Source organism: Trichomycterus rosablanca, chromosome 20 (genome assembly GCF_030014385.1).
Source record: "Trichomycterus rosablanca isolate fTriRos1 chromosome 20, fTriRos1.hap1, whole genome shotgun sequence".
NCBI classification, from domain to species: Eukaryota; Metazoa; Chordata; class Actinopteri; order Siluriformes; family Trichomycteridae; genus Trichomycterus; species Trichomycterus rosablanca.
Genome location: NC_086007.1, coordinates 14,552,553 through 14,576,677, shown reverse-complemented (window position 1 = coordinate 14,576,677; position 24,125 = coordinate 14,552,553). Strand labels below are relative to the sequence as shown.

Below are 24,125 nucleotides of genomic sequence, written 5' to 3'. Positions count from 1 at the left end.
CCAGTCCAGTACCCGTACCCTCACCCGTACCCCCACAGCCATGCCTTTGTAATGTGTGCAGCATGTGGTTTTGCATTGTCTTGTTGAAAAATGCATGGACGTCCCTGGCAGCATATTTTGTTCTAAGATGTCAATGTACTTTTCTGCATTAATGCTGCCATCACAGAAGTGTTAATTACCTTTGCCAAGGGCACTGACACACCCCCATACCATGACAGAGCCTTGCTTTTGGACTTGTTGCTGAGGACTGAGAAACTTTAAACTACAGAGACTTTGTAATATTGTATCAATCGTCAGTGTTACAAGTTATTTGAACTGGAGTGTTTAAATAGATTAACATACATTATATTGGTCATAATAAATGGGATAAATGATTTAAGTGAGGTGGAGTTACAGCTGATAAAAGCGATTGTATTTGGATAGAAAAGGTCGGTCAGTTCAGATCAGCAGTATAGTGAAACTAACACTGAACGCTACACAAGCTTCAACATGGCTGATTCGAACTGTTACACGTCTTGTTTGAGACGCGTTCGCAGTATTATACCTATCGGCCTCAAAACAGAACTAAAGGAACTGGTTCCTCTAGCTTTGCCACTGGTAAGACTGCGTGTTTGATTACTATTTTACATATGTGGAATATTAGTGTAATATCAGTGTATAAACACAGTCCTTTTCCGTCAGCCCTGGGCAGTGTTCACGAGCTTCCTACTTGTGAGGCAATGAACTTTAGACTTGTCATTTTCTTTTTTATTTAATAAACAAATTATTTAATGTGATTAATAATGCAAGGCTGTATTGTTTAGCTTTGTTTTACATTAAATGTGAAATCGTTCAAGAGCTTTTTGCAAAACAACTTTCAAGTTCTCTTATTCTGTATCACTACATTAAATTATAGACACATTAAACTATCAGAAAACCTGCCAGTTCTAGCATGTTATATCAAAAACAAATTTATTTTGAATACATGTTGTAGGTTTCCATGTTATGGAGACATGGCTGTACATCTTTGTGAAATATAATGCAATAAATTACCAGGGTAAATCCACACTCCAGTATTACTTTACTAGTTTCAAAGTAACATGTGGTTTTGTGAAATCTAATCCTCAGCATTAAGTTTCAACTCATCTGAGGTTCTAAAGCACCAGACTAGCAAACATATGAAAAAAAAACTGAATTATGTGTCTTCTGTTTGTCATAAATGTGTACGGCAAGGCATACTTATTTATTTAATTAAAAAAGGTTAACTATTTTGATACCCAAAACATTGTAGCCCACTGTACTGAAAATGTAATTACTTAATCTAATGTTTGTTTGTTTATTAGGATTTTAATGTCATGTTTTACACTTAGGTTACATTCATGACAGGAACGGTAGTTACTCATTACACAAGATTCATCAGTTCACAAGGTTATATCGAACACAGTCATAGACAATATAGTATCTCCAGTTCACCTCACTTGTATGTCTTTGGACTATGGGAGGAAACCCACGTGGATACGGGGAGAACATGCAAACTCCACACAGAAAGGACCCGGACTGCCCCATCTGGGGTTCGAACCCAGGACCTTCTTGCTGTGAGGCGACAGTGCTACCCACTTAGCCACCGTGCCGCCCTGTACACTGTCAGTGATGGAAAATACATTAAATTGTGCTTACACCTTTGTGGGTTTTTACATGAAAAAGTTGGAAACATTACAATAATAAAAACCAAAATATCAAGATAAAAACCTATACCAAAGATTTATATGCACATTTCCTTAATGTTCCTAACATTCGAATAGTGAATACTTGTTAACCAATATATTAAACCAATTACATAAAATAACTGTAGGCATTTTAACTTCATGGCAACAGTTTATTTTCTGTTCCAACATGACTGTGGAACAAGATTTAACTACGCACATACACCAATCAGCCATAACATTAAAACCACCTCCTTGTCTCTACACTTACTGTCCATTTTATCAGCTCCACTTACCATATATAAGCACTTTGAAGTTCTACAATTACTGACTGTAGTCCATCTGGTTCTCTGTATGCTTTGTTAGCCCCTTTCATTCTGTTCCTCAATGGTCAGGACTCTCCCAGGACCAATACAGAGTAGGTGTTATTTGGGTGGTGGATCATTCTCAGCACTGCAGTGACACTGACATGGTGGTGGTGTGTTAGTGTGTGTTGTGCTGGTATGAGTGGATAAGACACAGCAGCGCTGCTGGAGTTTTTAAACACCTCACTGTCCCTGCTGGACTGAGAATAGTCCACCAACCAGAAATATATCCAGCCAACAGCGCCCTGTGGGCAGCGTCCTGTGACCACTGATGAAGATCTAGAAGATGACCAACTCAAACAGCAGCAATAGATGAGCGATCGTCTCTGACTTTACACCTACAAGGTGGACCAATTAGGTAGGAGTGTCTGATAGAGTGAACAGTGAGTGGACACGGTATTTAAAAACTCCAGCAGTGCTGCTGTGTCTGATCCACTCATACCAGCACAACACACACTAACACACCACCACCATGTCAGTGTCACTGCAGTGCTGAAAATGATCCACCGCCTAAATAATACCTGCTCTCTGGTGGTTCTGTGGGGGTTCTGACCATTGAAGAACAGGGTGAAAACAGGTTATAAAAGTATGTAGAGAAACAGACGGACTACAGTCAATTGTTGTAGAACTACAAAGTGCTTCTATATGGTAAGTGGAGCTGATAAAATGGACAGTGAGTGTAGAAACAAGGAGGTGGTTTTAATGTTATGGCTGATTATATGATTTGTTATAATATAAATAAAACATTTTTCCAGTGGTCTCATTCTTTTGGCTAGCACCATACCTAGTTTTATCATTAAGATATTGCCAGTGATTGGGAAAATTTTACGTAATAGAAGTATTGGCAAAGGTTAAGAGGCTTTCTAAAGCTCACATGGATAAAATGATCAAACAGCTACAAAACCATAGCAAACACCTTAAACCAGCAACCTTCTGATCACTAGTCCAGTGCATTAATTGGGCATTTAATTAACTCTGTCTGTCTGTCTGTCTGTCTGTCTGTCTGTCTGTCTGTCTGTCTATCTAGTGACAAGTGCCGTATTCTATAGATCAAAGCGTATGCTAAATGCCGTGAATTTAATTGTCACCCAATAAAATATTACAACATGCTCTAATGATAAGAAAGGTATGAAAGACCAGCAGTCATTCAAAAGTTACAGAACAACCTGAAGATTAACAGTTAACGTAACAGTTACACAGTGAACAAAACTGCATCAGTCATCTTCATGCCTACACTCCTCTGCTAAAAAGTAGCACACACTGTACATGTGCCCTGTGAACACCTTTGAAAAATTGGTAACATTCAGAATGTTACATTTGTAACATTCATTTTTGTGAAAATGTCATATTTACATGCTGGCATCAACCTATGTATTTGAGTTGAGTTGATAGGTTTATGGTCTTTTGTGACAGTGAAGCCACTGGCTTTGTTGTTTCACACCAAACTCACCAAACCATACCTTCACATTTCCATTTTACGCCGTTTAGTGGATATTTTTATCCAAAGCGAATTTTGTGATGGTATACAATCCATGCAAGTTGTGGGTTAAGAGCCTTGTTCAAGTGACCAGCAATGGTAAGATGTGAGGCCTGAACCAGCAACCTCACGATTACTGGTCCAGTACCTGAACCACTGAGCACAGGGTCACAAACCGGGTTTCCATCCAAACGTTTTGCAAGTGTTATGCACATTTACAAAATATTGGCAGAAAAAAAGCGAAAAATGTTGCGTTTCCATCAACTACAGTTATGCGAAAAAACCTTTAAGTGACGTGTCAACGCGCTGCAGAGAAACGAGCAAGATGGAGAGATTTAATTCGGTTTTTGCTTTAAGTAGAATTATATTTACAACCATTTGCCATCTTTTTATGGTTATGTTGTTTGCAGCTAATGCCAAGTTCACACTACACGACCTTCTGATTTGTCGGGTCGCTGTACAGTTCACACTACACGACTGAATCTTTTGCACTCGGGAGTCTTTCAGTCGGTGTATATTTCACACTACACGACTGATCGGCGATAGGGGGTTTCACACTACACGACCTATCACCAACTGAAATCACAGGCGAGCCTCTCTGATCTCCCAAACTACGTTTTGTCACGAAAACGAACGCGAGAAGTGACGAGGGGTTTAATGATACCACGTCCAAAAATGCACGTCAACAAGTAGCAAGTGATTAAAGTGTTTGTGCGCTGATGTGCAGCGTAAAATCAAGGAGGAAAAATAAATGAATCTGAGTGGATTTGGCAACACGAACAGTATGGATTGTTCTATAGTAAGTTGGAGGTTAATTAATATTTTTGCAATGCAGCGTTACAGTCAGAAATACTGTAAAACGTGTGTGTGCCGGTGTATTCTGATATAAACTATATTATCCCCCTGTCCCACCTGTTTACACTCCTCTCTTGCGTTTCCCCTCACACCGTATCTTGCGTTCTCATTGGCTGTTCGACACAGCACTCATTGCCAGACGTGCAACTGAGATCTCTGACATGCCGGCGAGCCGGTTGGATGGAGTTGTTGAGTAGTTCACACATGGCGACTGAGTGCTGAGTTTTGATCGCCGAGCGAACGCCGAGTTGCTCCCGAGCCGGTAAATCTAGCGCCGACCAGTCGCTGAGCGAAATCTGCCCAAAAATCGTGTAGTGTGAACTTGGCATAAGAGACGTCGGGCAGAACGAGCAATGGCCCATCTAATGTGGGCTCAAATCTCCATGCCACGGCGACGTTCACCTCGCATCTGGGAACGTAAACGCACTAAACAATTTTGGGAGCACATTGTGCAGAACCATTTTTCAGATGAGCTTTGGATCAAGAATTTCAGAATGTCAAAATCACCCTTTGATAAGCTATGCACCGTGATCGGGTCATCTGTAGAGCCAAAAGTTTACACCCGTGCCAACTGAAAAGAGGATTGCTATTGTACCTTGTACAAGCTGGCCACTTGTGCGGAGTACAGGGTAGTGGGTGAGACGTTCGGCGTAAGCGGAACAACAGTTCACCGTAGTGTATACGCTGTATGCCAAGCAATAACATCAAAACTAATGAAACATTACGTCGTATTACCAAATGCGCAGGAGGCAGAAGACAGCACAGCGTAATTATGCAGCGCACCACATACCACAGGTGTACGGTGCACTGGATGGTACACACAATCCAATCCTCCCTCCAGCAGTAAACGTCGTCGTTTATTCGCAAAACCCGTTTCCATCCCCTTTTTTCGCATTTCGGCGATGCGATATTCTAACTTTTCCACCTCGTGCAAGCGTGAAAACTTTTTTTGCGATATTTGGGTCTTTTTTCCAATTTTGAGTTTTTCCATTCAGGTTTTTTAATGCGCATTTTCAAAATTTGCAAAAAGTTGGTGGATGGAAAACCGTCTACAGTCATGATGGAACAATGAAACGCACTCCCCAAACTGTTACAGCAAAGTTGGAGGAAATACTACAGTACTATATTTGACCTTATTATTTCTGTATAATAACTGTAACTGATTTCTGTATAATGTATAATTTTGTTGCTGGTGTGTAAGTTATCTAGCTATCTTTGTCCATCAATCTATGTATCTAAGTGTATCTGTCTATACTTAGCAATAACAGCCTCCTTTTTTCTCTCTCTAGTTTCTGTCCTACATCATGGTCTACTTGATAGGTTTTATCAGTTCTGTGTTCTGTGGACATCTGGGGAGGACGGAGTTGGACGGAGTGGCTCTAGCTGTAGCTGTGAGTTTCAGAAGCATGTTTACAGTTTGATTTGTTATTTTCTTACCATCCATTCATCTCAACACCTTGTTTTATAGTAATATGTGCATGAAATGAATAATGAATAACACTCTAAATTCCAATAATGTAAGTTGCTTTGGACAAAAGCGTCTGCTAAATGCTGAAAATGTAAATGTAAGTATATATTAAAAGGTGTAACTATTTATGTTCATGTTCCAACACTTGTGCCAGTTACCATGGCTTGTGTAGGTCAGTGTGGTATATTCATCAGCAGGGAGATCATTTGACACATGTTCTATATTTTTATATTTGCAGGTTTTTAATGTTGCAGGAGTTGCAGTGGGCTGGGGTTTGTCATCAGCCTGTGCCACATTAATATCTCAGGTAAATCACTTCCACCATAGCCATTTTTTACCTGCTCATCCAATACAACTGCAGATTTGACCTTAAAATGAGAACGAACCAAATCAAAGGAAAATTATCAAGTATACATGAGTTCACAGAAGCATGTAAATTTGTAGTAAGTGGGTATTGCCAGTTATGCTGTCTTGGATTCTGGACGATAAATCTATGGCATTGTTTGTGATGTTCTGTGAACTTTTTTATGCCACTCAAGACAAATCGAGTCCCCAACATTATGCATGTTTTAGCTTCAGTTGCTCACGTTTTATCACTATTAATAAACCTGTGTTACTCTGTTAAATGATGCACGACAGACTTATGGAAGTGGAAACCTGCAGCGAATTGGTGTGATTGTCCAGAGGGGATTACTTATCTTATTCTTGGCTTGTTTCCCATGTTGGGCCATTTTAATCAACACAGAGACAATATTGCTGGCTGTGAAGCAGAGTCCTGAGGTTGCCAGGTTGATACATTTTTTGGCACTTTTTTACGCATGAACAGTAATGTGTGTAATGTATAATGATATTTATATGTCTGTTTCAGACTTTCTCAGATGTATGTGAAGATCAATATGCCTGCCCTTCCAGTATGTACCACAATACACACTGTATTAAAGTTATATTCATTTGTTTTGTATGTAGATACAGTTTCAAGAAAAAGTGAATAAGTATGAAATAGTAAAGAGGCCCCTAGAGTGACAGCCAAATTTATAGAACTTGCAGAACACTTTGTGTTTCATTATTATTCTGTGAACATGAACACCACGACTTCATTACAGGTGTGAAGTGTGGTGAAGGTTGCACTATGGTTGAGGTAAATTTGCTGGATCAAGGCAAAAAAAAGTTCAAAATAATTAAATAAACATATAAAATAATGAATAAATAATTAAATTACAGAATTTTACCAGAAAAATTTACAGAAATTCACTTTCCCCTTAACATTAATGGAAGTTGGATTATGCAATAAGACAATGTCCTAAAATAAACTAGTAAAAATTGAATATTTTTTTAGTTGTGTTCTGGGTGTAAAGAGGGTTGTGTCAGGAAGGGCATCTGGCATAAAACTGCACCAAATTAGGTAAATTTTTTTCCCTAAGGATGTATGGGAAACCTGTTAATGCGTTCCCATGGTCCCATGGAACTGCATATATTTTAGGCTAATGTAAAATAATGGGGTTGTTTTTAACACTTACACTGAAAATAACAAAACCTCCACTTTACCTCTTTACTTTTTTTTATAGATTTTTTATGCTTCTTAATTGTGAAGTTGCTTGATCTTGGAATACCGTATTCCTTAGCAAGCTCAGTAATTCACATGAGAAGTGACAAAACCGCTTTTGCGCTGGCTGTGCCTTTATTTCCTTTGGAGTGTGCTGGTGCACAGAACTTAACGTGACTTACTGTATTAAAACAACGAGCGAGGAATTTCATTAGTGGAGAGAACTTATTAGCAGTAATAATTAAGACAGATTTAGTTTTCTATGTCGTTCTTTTAGTACATTAAGTCACATTAGGCTTTTTTTTTACGATAAACTTGTGTTATAGCCCCGAGCTATAACACAAGTTTAAAAGTGAAACAGTGAGAAAAATCCAGCTAAACACAGATACATATGGACGCCTTTAAAGTGAATTTGACGGTTATTCCACACAAATGCAGATTCGTTTCATATTCGCACTTTGATGGCGTTTTACAGAACCGCTCAAGCCAAGCTGAACAAAGCGTTCATTGTTAATTTGAAATTAAATAAATAAATAAAAAAGCTAAACACTTTGAGTGTAAGGGAACCGCTGAATTCCAGGGTACAGAGTTCAGAGTTTCAAAGATGTTGAGTTTAGGGGGCGTCAAGTTACAAAGTACCACTGTATTTGCTTCAAAGTGATCTGCTATGGCAACTCCTAATTATAAGGGACAAAAAAAAGGTGGCACAGCGAGATATTTTGCGAGTGCAGTTCGAATCTCAGCTCTGCTGCCGGTCGGCTTGGCGACCCCTAGCAGGCACAATTGGCAGTGCCTGCAGCAGACAAAAATTGGCCACTACACTGTTGGGTGGCAAAATACCAGACTAAAAAGGGGATGGGGTCTTTGATGCTGTATAAGGACCCTGATTAACCTATACAGAAGTGCAGGAATGCAGAGATCAGTGCATGACTCTCCATGCATGAGAAATCCACTGAAGTATGGGAAGAGGGGGTCAGTGGACTGCACAGGCATCCACTGAGATGCTCCAGCATTGTATTATTGGAGTATTGTACTACAGTTTATTAGTAATTGTTGAAGAAATCCAGGTGTTCACAGACTTTTTTTTCCCTGTCGAGTGAATTAGTCACTGTTACATCCCCCCTATGGTGCAGCAATTTTTATGATGACTCTCCATGTTTGGTGTGTTTTATTGATTCTTTCTGTTTCCTTTCCCTGTTAGTGCCCTTTGTGATTTGATTATTGGTCTATTGTCCCTGTCTGTTTTGAGTTTCCTCAGTAATTTGTCTGTATATAAGTACCTCTTGTACTGTTACTTCTTTGCTGAACATTGATGTTAATACACACACTACAAAGCGTTAAATTTATCTTCTTCTGGTTTAGACTATTGCCTGTTGTTTGGATTCATGATCATGGATATACCTGTAAAAGGTCCACCTGCCTTTTCTTGACCCATGATATGGACTCACGTTCAATTTGAATTTGTCCCAATAAAACATGCTGAACTTGAAAGGTAGATTATATGTTAGATATGTTATTAAAGTATTTTTGTTTATGTTCTCATAGGCAATATTCACATTTGCCATCGAGTCAACATATCTGCAAAATCAAGTAAGCAAATAATTTACAAATATGCAGTGTTTTCATTGTTTAAAATGTATTTTAATGAAGCATCTCGTTCCAGGGAATTATTTGGCCCCTGGTCATCACTGGTGTTATAGCCAATGTGCTTAACGCCTTAATCAACTACATCCTCATCTTTGTTCTGGGTCTTGGTGTTGCGTGAGTACAGACTATCTGTTTTTTAATGTGATTAACTAGAAAGAATGTGTAACTATCCCATAACCCAATATGTAAACATCCTACATCAGCACTTTTTTTTTCCAATTTTCCCCCAAATTTCTCCCAATCTAGTCATATCCAATTACCTGATTGCATTATGCTTTCTCTTTACTGATGTTGACCTCCAATCCTGACTGAGGAGAGCCATAATAACTCACACCCCCTCTGACATGTGTGAAGTAGCCAACTGCATCTTTTCACCTGCATGAGGAGAGTTCATATGTGGACTAGCTTTGTGTACAGAGTCACATCCTAATCACACATTATTCCCAGACTCTGTGCAGATATATATATATATATATATATATATATATCTGCACAGAGTCTGGGAATAATGTGTATATACACATACAGTGTATCACAAAAGTGAGTACACCCCTCACATTTCTGCAGATATTTAAGTATATCTTTTCATGGGACAACACTGACAAAATGACACTTTGACACAATGAAAAGTAGTCTGTGTGCAGCTTATATAACAGTGTAAATTTATTCTTCCCTCAAAGTAACTCAATATACAGCCATTAATGTCTAAACCACCGGCAACAAAAGTGAGTACACCCCTTAGTGAAAGTTCCTGAAGTGTCAATATTTTGTGTGGCCACCATTATTTCCCAGAACTGCCTTAACTCTCCTGGGCATGGAGTTTACCAGAGCTTCACAGGTTGCCACTGGAATGCTTTTCCACTCCTCCATGACGACATCACGGAGCTGGCGGATATTCGAGACTTTGCGCTCCTCCACCTTCCGCTTGAGGATGCCCCAAAGATGTTCTATTGGGTTTAGGTCTGGAGACATGCTTGGCCAGTCCATCACCTTTACCCTCAGCCTCTTCAATAAAGCAGTGGTCGTCTTAGAGGTGTGTTTGGGGTCATTATCATGCTGGAACACTGACCTGCGACCCAGTTTCTGGAGGGAGGGGATCATGCTCTGCTTCAGTATTTCACAGTACATATTGGAGTTCATGTGTCCCTCAATGAAATGTAACTCCCCAACACCTGCTGCACTCATGCAGCCCCAGACCATGGCATTCCCACCACCATGCTTGACTGTAGGCATGACACACTTATCTTTGTACTCCTCACCTGATTGCCGCCACACATGCTTGGGACCATCTGAACCAAACAAATTAATCTTGGTCTCATCAGACCATAGGACATGGTTCCAGTAATCCATGTCCTTTGTTGACATGTCTTCAGCAAACTGTTTGCGGGCTTTCTTGTGTAGAGACTTCAGAAGAGGCTTCCTTCTGGGGTGACAGCCATGTAGACCAATTTGATGTAGTGTGCGGCGTATGGTCTGAGCACTGACAGGCTGACCCCCCACCTTTTCAATCTCTGCAGCAATGCTGACAGCACTCCTGCGCCTATCTTTCAAAGACAGCAGTTGGATGTGACGCTGAGCACGTGCACTCAATGATCTTGGCCACTGTGCTGTAGCTCAGTTTCAGGGTGTTGGCAATCTTCTTGTAGCCTTGGCCATCTTCATGTAGCGCAACAATTCGTCTTTTAAGATCCTCAGAGAGTTCTTTGCCATGAGGTGCCATGTTGGAACTTTCAGTGACCAGTATGAGAGAGTGTGAGAGCTGTACTACTAAATTGAACACACCTGCTCCCTATGCACACCTGAGACCTAGTAAGACTAACAAATCACATGACATTTTGGAGGGAAAATGACAAGCAGTGCTCAATTTGGACATTTAGGGGTGTAGTCTCTTAGGGGTGTACTCACTTTTGTTGCCGGTGGTTTAGACATTAATGGCTGTATATTGAGTTATTTTGAGGGAAGAATAAATTTACACTGTTATATAAGCTGCACACAGACTACTTTTCATTGTGTCAAAGTGTCATTTTGTCAGTGTTGTCCCATGAAAAGATATACTTAAATATCTGCAGAAATGTGAGGGGTGTACTCACTTTTGGGATACACTGTATATATATAAAACATTATTAACAACAGTGAAGGCTTTAAAATACACTGTGATAATGATAAATATAAATAACACCATGTTTAAAATTGATAGAAACTTCTGTAAAAGGTAAAGAGATTAGATGTCTAGATGTGTAGCAAGCTCTAGCCGGAAGTAAACATAGGTGAAGTTCGGAATGCGGACATGCGTCATACCATGTTATGCAAGAGGTTTATTGTCCAAAAGGCATGTGCCTTATCTACAGATTGAATAACAAACTAGACATTGTGTTTTGTGACGTGATAGCAGGTGATGTTTCTTTTTAAGGTCTCTTTCAAGTTCTGTGTCAGCTAAATCTTGCTGTCCTATAGGGCTTTTGCTTTGTCTTTCCAATCAGCAAACAATTGTTTTTATTATTTAAGAGGTTGAGTTTACTTTATTTCACAAGCCGGACCAGTGTTCCCTAATAACTGGTGCAATTACGACCTCTGCTGGCTGTTTGATGGCACCTGTGCAAAGTTGGGGAATAATGCTGATCAGGGTGTGGCTCTCCGTGCACAAGGCTGATCCGCATATGAACTCACCTTGTGCAAGTGAAAAGATGCAGTCGGTACTGCACATGTTTTGGAGGGGACGTGTGTCAGTTGCGAAGCTCCTCAGTCAGCAGTGGAGGGTTGTATCGGTAGAGGTGAAGCGTAACACAATCAGGGTAATTGGATACGACTAGATTAGGGGAGAAAATTGGAGAAAAAGAGAGAAAAAAAATCTGTTATTTGGCCAGGGTTGCCAAATAAAATAAAAGTCTAAACAAATGTGTAAATGCACTATTAAATGTTGAAAAATGCACTTATGTGTTTAATCTACAGTGGCTCAGCAGCTGCTAATGCTGTCTCACAGTATAGCATGGCTATACTACTGTTCATCTACATCCGGTGGAAAGGTCTTCACAAAGATACCTGGAACGGTGAGTTCACAACATGCTAAATGCTGACTGATCATGTTTGCCAAGTAAAGTACCATTCTAATTAACCCTAAAATAATGGTTTCTTTTGTATAATATTCATCCAGCTGTCCTAAACAAAATGTCTTGAATTATACATGCAACAAAGTAGTAGTTCTAGTAAGAACTAGTAGTTCTTAATTTTTTTTTGCAGTCTTAAACTGCACCCTCATCTGTCAATGGAATAGTGTACATTTACTTTGACTTTTATTTGATTGCAGACAGGATGAGATATTTCATGTTTTATCTGCTCAACTTCATTTCATTTATTAATAAACATCCATTCCTGCATTTCAGGCCTGCAACACATTCCAAAAAAAGTTGGGACAGTAAAGCATTTACCACTTTGTAACGTTCCATTCCTTTTCACCACACTTAAAAGACGTTTTGGCACCGAGGATACCAAGTGATTTAGTGTTTCAGCTTTTATTTTGTCCCATTCTTCCTGCAAACACGTCTTAAGATGTGCAACAGTACAGGGTCGTCGTTGTCGCATTTTTCGTTTCAAAATTCTCCACACATTCTCTATTGGGGACAGGTCAGGACTGCAGGCAGGTCAGTACAGTACCCGTACCCTCTTCTTCTGCAGCCATGCCTTTGTAATGTGTGCAGCATGTGGTTTTGCATTATCTTGTTGAAAAATGCATGGACGTCCCTGGAGAAGATGACGTCTTGAAGGCAGCATATGTTTCTCTAAGATCTCAATGTACTTTTCTGTATTAATGCTGCCATCACAGAAGTGTAAATGACCTTTGCCAACGGCACTGACACAGCCACATACCATGACAGACCCTGGCTTTTGGACTTGTTGTTGATAACAGTCTGGATGGTCCTTTTCGTTTTTGGTCCAGAGCACATGCCGTCCATTTTTTCCAAACAAAGACCTGGAATGCTGATTCATCTGACCACAAAACACATTTTCACTGTGTGATGGTCCATCCTAAATCCTCTAAACCCAGAGAGGTCAACACCGCTTCTGGACATGGTTAACATAAGGCTTCTTTTTTGCACAGTAAAGCTTTAAGTGGCATTTGTGCATGTAACTCTGTATTGTAGAGCTTGACAAAGGTTTGACAAAGTAATCCCTCACCCATGTGGTTATATCAGCTATTGTTGAGTGGCGGTTCTTGATGCAGTGCCGTCTGAGGGATCGAAGATCACGGGCGTTCAGCTTTAGCTTGCGCCCTTGGCCTTTACGCACTGATATTCCTCCCGATTCTCTGAATCGTTTAATGATATCATGCACTGTAGAGGGAGAAAAATGCAAATCCCTTCCAATCTTTCTTTGAGGTTTATTGTTTTTAAACATTTCAATATATTTCTTAAGCATTTGTGGACATACTGGAGATCCTCTGATCGTCTTTGCTCATTAAAGGCTCAGTCTTTCCTGGATGCTGTTTTTGTAGCAAACCATGATTACAATCACCTGTTGACATCACCTGTTTGGAATCACATCAATATTTAGTATTTTCACCTCATTACTAGCCCTAAACTGCCCCCGTCCCAACTTTTTTTCGGAATGTGTTGCAGGCCTGAAATGCAGGAATGGATGTACATTAACAAATGAAATGAAGTTGAGCTGGCAAAACATGAAATATCTTGGATTCAAACTGTCTGCAATCGAATAAAATGTAAAGTAAATGTAAGGAACACTGCATTTTATTTTATTTGCATTTTCCATACTGTCCCAGCTTTTTCTGATTTGGGGTTGTGTAAAGACTTAATAGCCATAGAAATATTCAACCCCCTCTCCCTTTGCTTAAGTATTTAAAAAAATATATATAAATAGTTGAAATAGACTGTATTAAATCACATAAGCTTGTTGTATTGAAGTCAACTCTCTGTCCTCCTGTGCAGGGTGGTCCATGGATTGTCTACAGGAGTGGGATACCTTTTTACATCTTGGTATTCCAGGCATGTTAATGCTGTGTGCGGAATGGTGGACCTATGAGCTTGGAGGATTTTTGGCTGGTTAGAGTTCAACTTCTAATAATGATTTTATTTATTCTAATTTATTTTAAGCTCAAATACATCGATTAGCCATAACATTAAAACCACCTCCTTGTTTCTACACTCACTGTCCATTTTATCAGCTCTACTTACCATATAAAAGCACTTTGTAGTTCTACAATTCAGTCAGGACTCTCCCAGGACCACGACAGAGCAGGTATTATTTAGGTGGTGAATCATTCTTAGTACTGCAGTGACACTGACATGGTGGTGGTGAGTTAGTGTGTGTTGTGCTGGTATGAGTGGATCAGACACAGCAGCACTGCTCGAGTTTGTGGTGGGATTTGATGTATATAATAATTTGTGTATATATACGTATATATATATATATATATATACAGTGTATCACAAAAGTCAGTACACCTCTCACATTTCTGCAAATATTTCATTATATCTTTTCATGGGACAACACTATAGACATGAAACTTGGATATAACTTAGAGTAGTCAGTGTACAGCTTGTATAGCAGTGTAGATTTACTGTCTTCTGAAAATAACTCAACACACAGCCATTAATGTCTAAATAGCTGGCAACATAAGTGAGTAAACCCCACAGTGAACATGTCCAAATTGTGCCCAAATGTGTCGTTGTCCCTCCCTGGTGTCATGTGTCAAGGTCCCAGGTGTAAATGGGGAGCAGGGCTGTTACATTTGGTGTTTTGGGTACAATTCTCTCATACTGGCCACTGGATATTCAACATGGCACCTCATGGCAAAGAACTCTCTGAGGATGTGAGAAATAGAATTGTTGCTCTCCACAAAGATGGCCTGGGCTATAAGAAGATTGCTAACACCCTGAAACTGAGCTACAGCATGGTGGCCAAGGTCATACAGCAGTTTTCCAGGACAGGTTCCACTCGGAACAGGCTTTGCCAGGGTCGACCAAAGAAGTTGAGTCCACGTGTTCGGCGTCATATCCAGAGGTTGGCTTTAAAAAATAGACACATGAGTGCTGCCAGCATTGCTGCAGAGGTTGAAGACGTGGGAGGTCAGCCTGTCAGTGCTCAGACCATACGCCGCACACTGCATCAACTCGGTCTGCATGGTCGTCATCCCAGAAGGAAGCTGACGCACAAGAAAGCCCGCAAACAGTTTGCTGAAGACAAGCAGTCCAAGAACATGGATTACTGGAATGCCCTGTGGTCTGACGAGACCAAGATAAACTTGTTTGGCTCAGATGGTGTCCAGCATGTGTGGCGGCGCCCTGGTGAGAAGTACCAAGACAACTGTATCTTGCCTACAGTCAAGCATGGTGGTGGTAGCATCATGGTCTTGGGCTGCATGAGTGTTGCTGGCACTGGGGAGCTGCAGTTCATTGAGGGAAACATGAATTCCAACATGTACTGTGACATTCTGAAACAGAGCATGATCCCCTCCCTTCGAAAACTCATGGCAGTTTTCAAACAGAATAACGACCCCAAACACAACCTCCAAGATGACAACTGCCTTGCTGAGGAAGCTGAAGGTAAAGGTGATGGACTAAACCCAATTGAGCACCTGTGGCGCATCCTCAAGTGGAAGGTGGAGGAGTTCAAGGTGTCTAACATCCACCAGCTCCGTGATGTCATCATGGAGGAGTGGAAGAGGATTCCAGTAGCAACCTGTGCAGCTCTGGTGAATTCCATGCCCAGGAGGGTTAAGGCAGTGCTGGATAATAATGGTGGTCACACAAAATATTGACACTTTGGGCACAATTTGGACATGTTTACTGTGGGGTGTACTCACTTATGTTGCCAGCCATTTAGACATTAATGGCTGTGTGTTGAGTTATTTTCAGAAGACAGTAAATCTACACTGCTATACAAGCTGTACACTGACTACTCTAAGTTATATCCAAGTTTCATGTCTATAGTGTTGTCCCATGAAAAGATATAATGAAATATTTGCAGAAATGTGAGGGGTGTACTCACTTTTGTGATACACTGTATATATGTTTGTATTAACTTGTGTTATTTTAGATTGTTGTAATTTTTGTGATGTGTATGGGGTCATTTAGGAACTAACAGATGGTTTACAACTGAGGTTTAAGACTGGAAGATAACACCAGGAACAGGATTCACTCATGGGGGGGTCTGGAATTTACAAATGGGCTCGTCTCTAAAGTTTTACATCTGTTTCACCCTGGGGGGTCTCTTGATTCTTTTGAACAATGCATTAGCCAATTGGGAATTAGCCAATGGGATACGAACTGTATGGATTTTCATGTTGAAAGGTGTTTCCTAAACTATAAAAGACACAAGTGTTAACAGTATGGGGAAGGTCTGGTCAGATTTGTTCTGAAACCTTCCCGCTGGCGTTACATTCTTAAGAATAAAGGGTATTCTTAATTCCTAAGGCAAACTGGTCTGGTCTGGTTATTATCGTGGAAAAGCATTTTTTGCCACTACAAGTTTTTAAATACCTCACTGTCACTGCTGGACTGAGAATAGTCCACCAACCAAAAATACCCAGCCAACAGCGCCCCGTGGGCAGCGTCCTGTGACCACTGATGAAGGTCTTGAAGATGACCAACTCAAACAGCAGCAATAGATGAGCGATGGTCTCTGACTTTACATCTACAAGGTGGACCAACTAGGTAGGATTGCCTAATAGAGTGGACACTGAGTGGACACGGTATTTAAAAATTCCAGCAGCACTGCTGTGTCTGATCCACTCATACCAGCACAACACACACTAACACACCACCACCATGTCAGTGTCAATGCAGTGCTGAGAATGATCCACCATCTAAATAATACCGGTTAATAATAACAGGTTAAAACAGTATGTAGAGACACAGATGGACTACAGTCAGTAATTGTAGAACTTCAAAGTGCTTCTATATGGTAAGTGGAGCTGATAAAATGAACAGTGAGTGTAGAAACAAGGAGGTGGTTTTATTGTTATGGCTGATCAATGTATGTATCTTACAATAACATAACTGACTGTCTTTGTTTTTGTGGCAGGTTTAATAAGTGAGGTTGAACTTGGATCCCAGTCAGTTCTTCTTGAATTGGCAAGTATTGCATATATGGTAAGTACTGAAGTTTTATGGTTCTTTTATAATAATAAATAAATTAAATTAAATTGAATATTATACATAAAATGAACTTTTTATCAGTTTCCAATAGGATTTAGTGCTGCAGGCGCTGTAAGAGTTGGAAATGCTCTAGGGGCTGGAGACACCACCCTCGCTAAGCTGTCAGCCAAGCTCTCCATAGCCTGTGCAGGTACTTTTGAAATCACATTGTGATCGTGTCAAGCTGTTTGTTTTGCTATGCAACAGCATCTTCTTAGTGTATTTGAGAAAACCTGGACACTATATGACCAAAATATGTAAATATACACTGATCAGGCATAACATTAAAACCACCTCCTCGTTTCTACACTCACTGTCCATTTTATCAGATTCTGTGAATCTTTTAACACTCGGAATAAAATTGAACAATCCTACAAATAAAACACCATGAACTTAATGAACACCATAAAATACACTGAAATAAAGCTGTGAGTTAGGCGACCACATACTTTTGGCTATATATTTGATGTCAGGTATATTGTTTTAACGTAGATTATACTTCAAAGCCTGATTTATGAACTTTGTATGTAGTTTCAGTCTCTGTGTGCTTGGCGATTGTCATCGGCTGTTCCAAAGATGTCATTTCTTACATCTTCTCAAATGATGAGTAAGTTTTATATAATGACTCATTATTGAGTAAATACAAACCCCATTTCCAGAAAAGTTGGGACATTTTGAAAAACACATTAAAAGAAGAATCTGTGATTTTTTTATTTTTTTTTTACCTCTTTTGACTATTTATTTAACTGACAACAGTAAAAAGGAAAGATTTTCAGTGTTTTTACTGATCAATCACATTCAACACATTTAATGGTTTGGGAGAGGGTGGCACGATAGCTCGGTGGGTAGCACTGTTGCCTCACACCAAGAAGGTCCTGGTTTTTCTCCCTGTGTCTGTGTGGGTTTCCTCTGGCAGCTCTGGTTTCCTCCCACAGTCCATAGACATGCAAGTGAAGTTCATTGGAGATACAAAATTGTCCATGACTGTGTTTGACATTAAACATGATGAATCTTGTGTGATGAGTAACTGTCATAAATGTAACCAAAGTGTGTAAAACATGACTTTAAAATCCTAATAAATAAATCAATGTTTTTACTGATTAACTTCATTCAACACATCTAGAAAAGTTGGGACATGCCATGTTTACCCCTGACTTCCAATATATGTTATATTAATGAGAATTGTAATGGAGTGGGAACACAGGACACTAACTGTTGCAGTTGTGCAAGTAAAATATTTGCCCATGATGCACCCCCATATCATGACAGATGTCTGGATGGTCCAAGTTTCATCTTGAAAGTTGATGTCCGTCCATCCGTCCCCCCCCCCAAAAAAACAAAAACAAAAAAAAACAAGCTAAACTGTGGACTTGCTGACCACAAAATGTTTTCACTGTCTTTTGGACCAGCTGAGATAATCTCATTAACATATTTATGGTCACATAATTTAATAATGGGTTTCATATACATGATTAATGCAATATTGGTTTACAATATTTGACATGTTAAACTTAAATATTGACAGTGATGGACCACATTTACCAACAGGTAACATTTATCCTTTTGTCCTATAGACAGATCAGAGAGAGAGTCAGTACAGTTATGGTCCTCTATGCCCCATTTCACCTGCTTGATGCAACAGCAGTAAGTCCTCAGCAAAGCTGTTCATATTTAAACTCTTAATTAAAAGATATGTGATGTATTTTGCAATTACAGTGATACTAAACATGTAAAGAAAAATAATGTCCTTGCTGAGATGAGAAGGCTTTTGTACTAGTATATTCATTTATTACCTTCAAACAAAAGCTAACATTGCATAGAATGCAACGTGAATATGCCTTTTAAGAAGGTACTGTATGCTATAATAGCCACCACTCTTCTGTAAAAGGCTTTTTAAATGTGCCTGTGGGAGTTTGTGCCACTTCAGTGAGAAGAGCTTTTGTGAGGCCAGGCTCACAATTGATGCGAATTCATTCCAAAGCGATTCATTGGGGGTTAACTCTGGAGTTTTTCCACACCCAACACCAATGTCTTTGTGGATCTTTCTTTTAAAGAACACCAAAGGCAAAACAAGTTGATACCATAAATTAACAGAATTGATTTTATACACCTGTTGGGTAAGGCTAAAAACCTAAATTAAATTATAAGAATGGTGGTACACATACATTTGGCCATATAGTGCATGTCTGTTTTTAATGATTTAAATGAGTGGTCTTAATTAGAAAGAAAATGTTGCTGTTGTGTTTTTCTTTTGCTTTAGTTTAAGACTGTGCCCTTCTCTTAAAAGTAATGTTTACACTAAAATAATTTACATTTACATTGACATTTTCGGCATTTAGCAGACGCTTTTATCCAAAGCGACTTACAGTAGTGTGACAGGAAACAGTCTGAGCAATTGAGGGTTAAGGGCCTTGCTCAAGGGCCCAACAGTGGCAACCTGTCAGTTGTGGGTCTTGAATCAGCAACCTTCAGATTACTAGTCCAGTACCATAACTGCTAGGCTACAACTGCCATTTTAAACCTTAAAGGTAAAAAAAAAAAAAACTTGGTCGCCCAGGTGGCACAGCGGGATATTCCGCTAGCACACCAGCAACGAGATTCTGAACTCCTCGGTTCGAAACTCAGCGTTGCCACCGGTTGGCTGGGCGCCATCTAGCAGGCATAATTGCTGTGTAAGGACCCTGACTGACGGATAGAGGCGCCTGTGCAAAGTGCATGGGTGGAAAAGGGTTCCGTTAAGGGCTGCGCATGGGTTGGAGGAGGCGTGAGCTGCAATATACCCACCATCGACCCACCATCGACTGCAAAAAAACAGGGATCCTCAGCAGCAGAAGAGAAATTGACTATGCTTAATTGGGAGACAATGGGAGAAAACACATAATATAACTTCTAGCACTTCTTATAAATGCTAATCACATTTCAATGCTTTGTACTGAGCACTGACAAAGTTTAATGTATCCATCCATCCATCCATCCATCCCTCTGTCCCTCCTGCCATCCATCCATCCATCCGTCCCTCCCTCCATCCATCCATCCATCACTCTCTTTCTCCTTCCATCCATCCATCCATCCCTCTCTCCATCCATCCCTCTCTCCCTCCTTCCATCTATCCATCCCTCCCTCCATCCATCATCCCTCTCTCCCTCCTGCCATCCATCCCTCTCCCCCTCTTTCCATCCATCCCTCTCTCCCTCCCTTCATCCATCCATACCTCCAACCATCCATCCATCCCTCTCTCCCTCACTACCTCCTTTCATTTCTCCCTCCCTCCTTTCCATTTAATCCTTCCCTTCCTTCCTTCCATCCATGAATCCATCCAGAATTATTGTAAGCAGCAGTTAACTTGTCTTAACACTTGACTTGTGCTTTTACAAATCAGGCAGCTGCTGGGAGTATCGTTAAAGCTCTCGGGAAGCAAAAATTTGGAGCAGCCGGAAACCTGATTGGATTTTATGGAATAGGCTTTCCTATTGGAGCATCTCTCATGTTTGCCGCCAAAATGGGCATATTTGGTAAAGAAAAATCTTTACATTTCTTCGATTATGTTTATTTTTATTGCATGGTTTACTCATTTATTTATGATTCTCTTGTTTCTTATAGGTCTTTGGACGGGCCTTTTAATTTCTGTCTTCTTTCAGGCAGTTTTCTTTATAGTGCTTCTATTAAAACTAAACTGGGTGAAGGCCACTGAGGAGGTAAGAACTGCAAACAGAAGCAACGCTTGTATTGTTATCTGGGCATTGGATCTGCACTGAGAGCTTACTGACAAGTGCACCTTTTAGTGGCTTGAGTGTTTTGGCCATCCTCTCCTTAGATATTAGCCAATTGATACCAGTGCTGAGATTCAAGCCCTGAATCCCTGGATCTCAGCAATAGTGGGCTAGTGTACTTTACCGCTTTGTCACTCCGTATGTGCATTAAACTGCACAGGTTTGAGAATTGACAAAGTAATACATTGTATTGTGGTGTTTAGAAGTGTGTATGTCTGGAATATGTGCCCAATCAGTTAAAAAACTGGCCTGTTCCAGTTCATTTGAAAGATATTTAGGAGCCTGTGCCAGCCACTGGAGTTCCACTCATCAAGCTATGTATTCATAACCCCTTACTTTGTGCTAGGGATTTTTGGCAGACCTAGGGACATACTGGCAGAAAGTTATGAACAGTTAGTTTTATTTCATTTGTTTTATATACCTAGCATTGAGTGTGTATATAGTGTTTTTTACTTTGTGAACATCCCTCCTCAATTTCTTGCCTAAATAAGTGATATCAACACATTGACTTGGTTACAGGCACAGGTCAGAGCTGGAGTGGAGTCAAACGGGACAGAAAATTGTAAGAATCTGTCAATTTTATCCTACCCCAAATCAGAAGAAGTTGGGACAGTATGAAAAATGCAAATAAAAATGCAGTGTTCCTTACATTTACTTTGACTTTTATTTGATTGCAGACAGTTTGAACCCAAAATATTTCATGTTTTGTCTGCTGAACTTAATTTCATTTGTTAATAATCATCCATTCCTGCATTTCAGGCCTGCAACACATTCCAAAAAAAGTTGGGACGGAGGCAGTTTAGGGCTAGTAATGAGGTGAAAAAACTAAATAATGATGTGATTCCAAACAGGTGATGTCAACAGGTGATTGTAATCATGGTTTGGTTCAAAAGCAGCATCCAGGAAAGGCTGAGTCTTTGATGAGCAAAGATGATCAGAGGATCTACAGTTCGTCAACAAATGCGTGAGAAAATGATTAAAATGTTTAAAAACAATGAACCTCAAAGAAAGATTGGAAGGGATTTGCATATTTCTCCCTCTACAGTGCATAATATCATTAAACCATTCAAGGAACCGGAAGGAATTTCAGTGTGTAAAGGCCAAGGGCGCAAGCTTAAGCTGAACGCCCGTGATCTTCGATCCCTCAGACGGCACTGCATCAAGAACCGCCGCCACTCAACAATAGCTGATATAACCACATGGGTGAGGGATTACTTTGGCAAACCTTTGTCAGGCACTACAATACAGAGTTACATGCACAAATGCCACTTAAAACTTTACTGTACAAAAAAGAAGCCTTATGTTAACCATGTCCAGAAGCGGCGTCGACTTCTCTGGGCTCTGAGGCATCTAAGATGGAACATCACACAGTGGAAACGTGTTTTGTGGTGAGATAAATCAGCATTCCAGGTCGTTTTTTGGAAAAAATGGACATCATGTGCTCCGGACCAAAGACGAAAAGGACCATCCAGACTGTTATTAGCAACAAGTCCAAAAGCCAAGTGTCAGCCAAATGAAGTTGACCAGACAAAACATGAAATATCTCAGGTTCATACTGTCTGCAATGAAATGAAAGTCAAAGTAAATGTAAGGTGTACATGTTTTTTTTATCATTTGCATTTTCCATGCTGTCCCAACTTTTTCTGATTTGGGGTTGTAATATATTTGAAGACCTTGCACCATACTAACATTAAACTTGTGTCAGCAGCTGCAGTAGAGCAAGCCGAAGATTTGGAGCCAACTGAAGGGCATTCACACTCCGACAAAGTGGTTTTGACAGGGAATCCACCCGAGATCAATGTCTGTACAGTGGGAAATTCACTACCGTTAAAGGCCCTGCTAGTGCGCCGTGGCCTGACTTTATTAGCCATGCTTACTATTTTGACAGTAGGGCTTGTTATTCATGCTACTGTGAAGAGGTAAAGACACAGCAGATGGACTAGACATGCTAATTAACCAGATGCAATGAACCAGCTCTGGAAAATATGGCCATAAGGTGCAATGTGACCAGATGCCCACAAGCCCTGCAAGAAAGTTGAGGTTTAAAGGGCGGTTATGGGCATTTTGGGCATATCTGTATTTTTAATTATTCTAGGTCTATGTGGTCTGCTGATTAGTTAGATCATCTGTTCTGAAGCCAAGTCTAGATTAGCTACATTACTTTATATACAGTGTATCACAAAAGTGAGTACACCCCTCACATTTCTGCAAATATTTCATTATATCTTTTCATGGGACAACACTATAGACATGAAACTTGGATATAACTTAGAGTAGTCAGTGTACAGCTTGTATAGCAGTGTAGATTTACTGTCTTCTGAAAATAACTCAACACACAGCCATTAATGTCTAAATAGCTGGCAACATAAGTGAGTACACCCCACAGTGAACATGTCCAAATTGTGCCCAAATGTGTCGTTGTCCCTCCCTGGTGTCATGTGTCAAGGTCCCAGGTGTAAATGGGGAGCAGGGCTGTTAAATTTGGTGTTTTGGGTACAATTCTCTCATACTGGCCACTGGATTTTCAACATGGCACCTCATGGCAAAGAACTCTCTGAGGATGTAAGAAATAGAATTGTTGCTCTCCACAAAGATGGCCTGGGCTATAAGAAGATTGCTAACACCCTGAAACTGAGCTACAGCATGGTGGCCAAGGTCATACAGCGGTTTTCCAGGACAGGTTCCACTCGGAACAGGCTTCGCCAGGGTCGACCAAAGAAGTTGAGTCCACGTGTTCAGCATCATATCCAGAGGTTGGCTTTAAAAAATAGACACATGAGTGCTGCAAGCATTGCTGCAGAGGTTGAAGACGTGGGAGGTCAGCCTGTCAGTGCTCAGACCATACGCCGCACACTGCATCAACTCGGTCTGCATGGTCGTCATCCCAGAAGGAAGCTGACGCACAAGAAAGCCCGCAAACAGTTTGCTGAAGACAAGCAGTCCAAGAACATGGATTACTGGAATGCCCTGTGGTCTGACGAGACCAAGATAAACTTGTTTGGCTCAGATGGTGTCCAGCATGTGTGGCGGCGCCCTGGTGAGAAGTACCAAGACAACTGTATCTTGCCTACAGTCAAGCATGGTGGTGGTAGCATCATGGTCTTGGGCTGCATGAGTGTTGCTGGCACTGGGGAGCTGCAGTTCATTGAGGGAAACATGAATTCCAAC

The 24,125-nt window shown here is 40.4% G+C and overlaps 1 protein-coding gene across 1 annotated transcript; it reads left to right on the top strand.

The window, feature by feature from the left end:
- The first annotated feature begins 489 nt into the window (after nucleotides 1-489).
- slc47a3 (solute carrier family 47 member 3) lies at nucleotides 490-23,060 on the top strand. The gene is given in 17 exon segments (XM_063016840.1): nucleotides 490-597; nucleotides 5,669-5,770; nucleotides 6,086-6,154; nucleotides 6,487-6,635; nucleotides 6,716-6,758; nucleotides 8,936-8,980; nucleotides 9,054-9,151; nucleotides 11,987-12,084; nucleotides 13,978-14,091; nucleotides 17,075-17,142; nucleotides 17,230-17,338; nucleotides 17,719-17,794; nucleotides 18,762-18,831; nucleotides 20,567-20,748; nucleotides 20,750-20,882; nucleotides 21,477-21,519; nucleotides 22,666-23,060. Coding segments are annotated over 17 exon segments (1,722 nt in total). The 3' UTR covers nucleotides 22,881-23,060.
- Nucleotides 23,061-24,125: the final 1,065 nt, after the last annotated feature.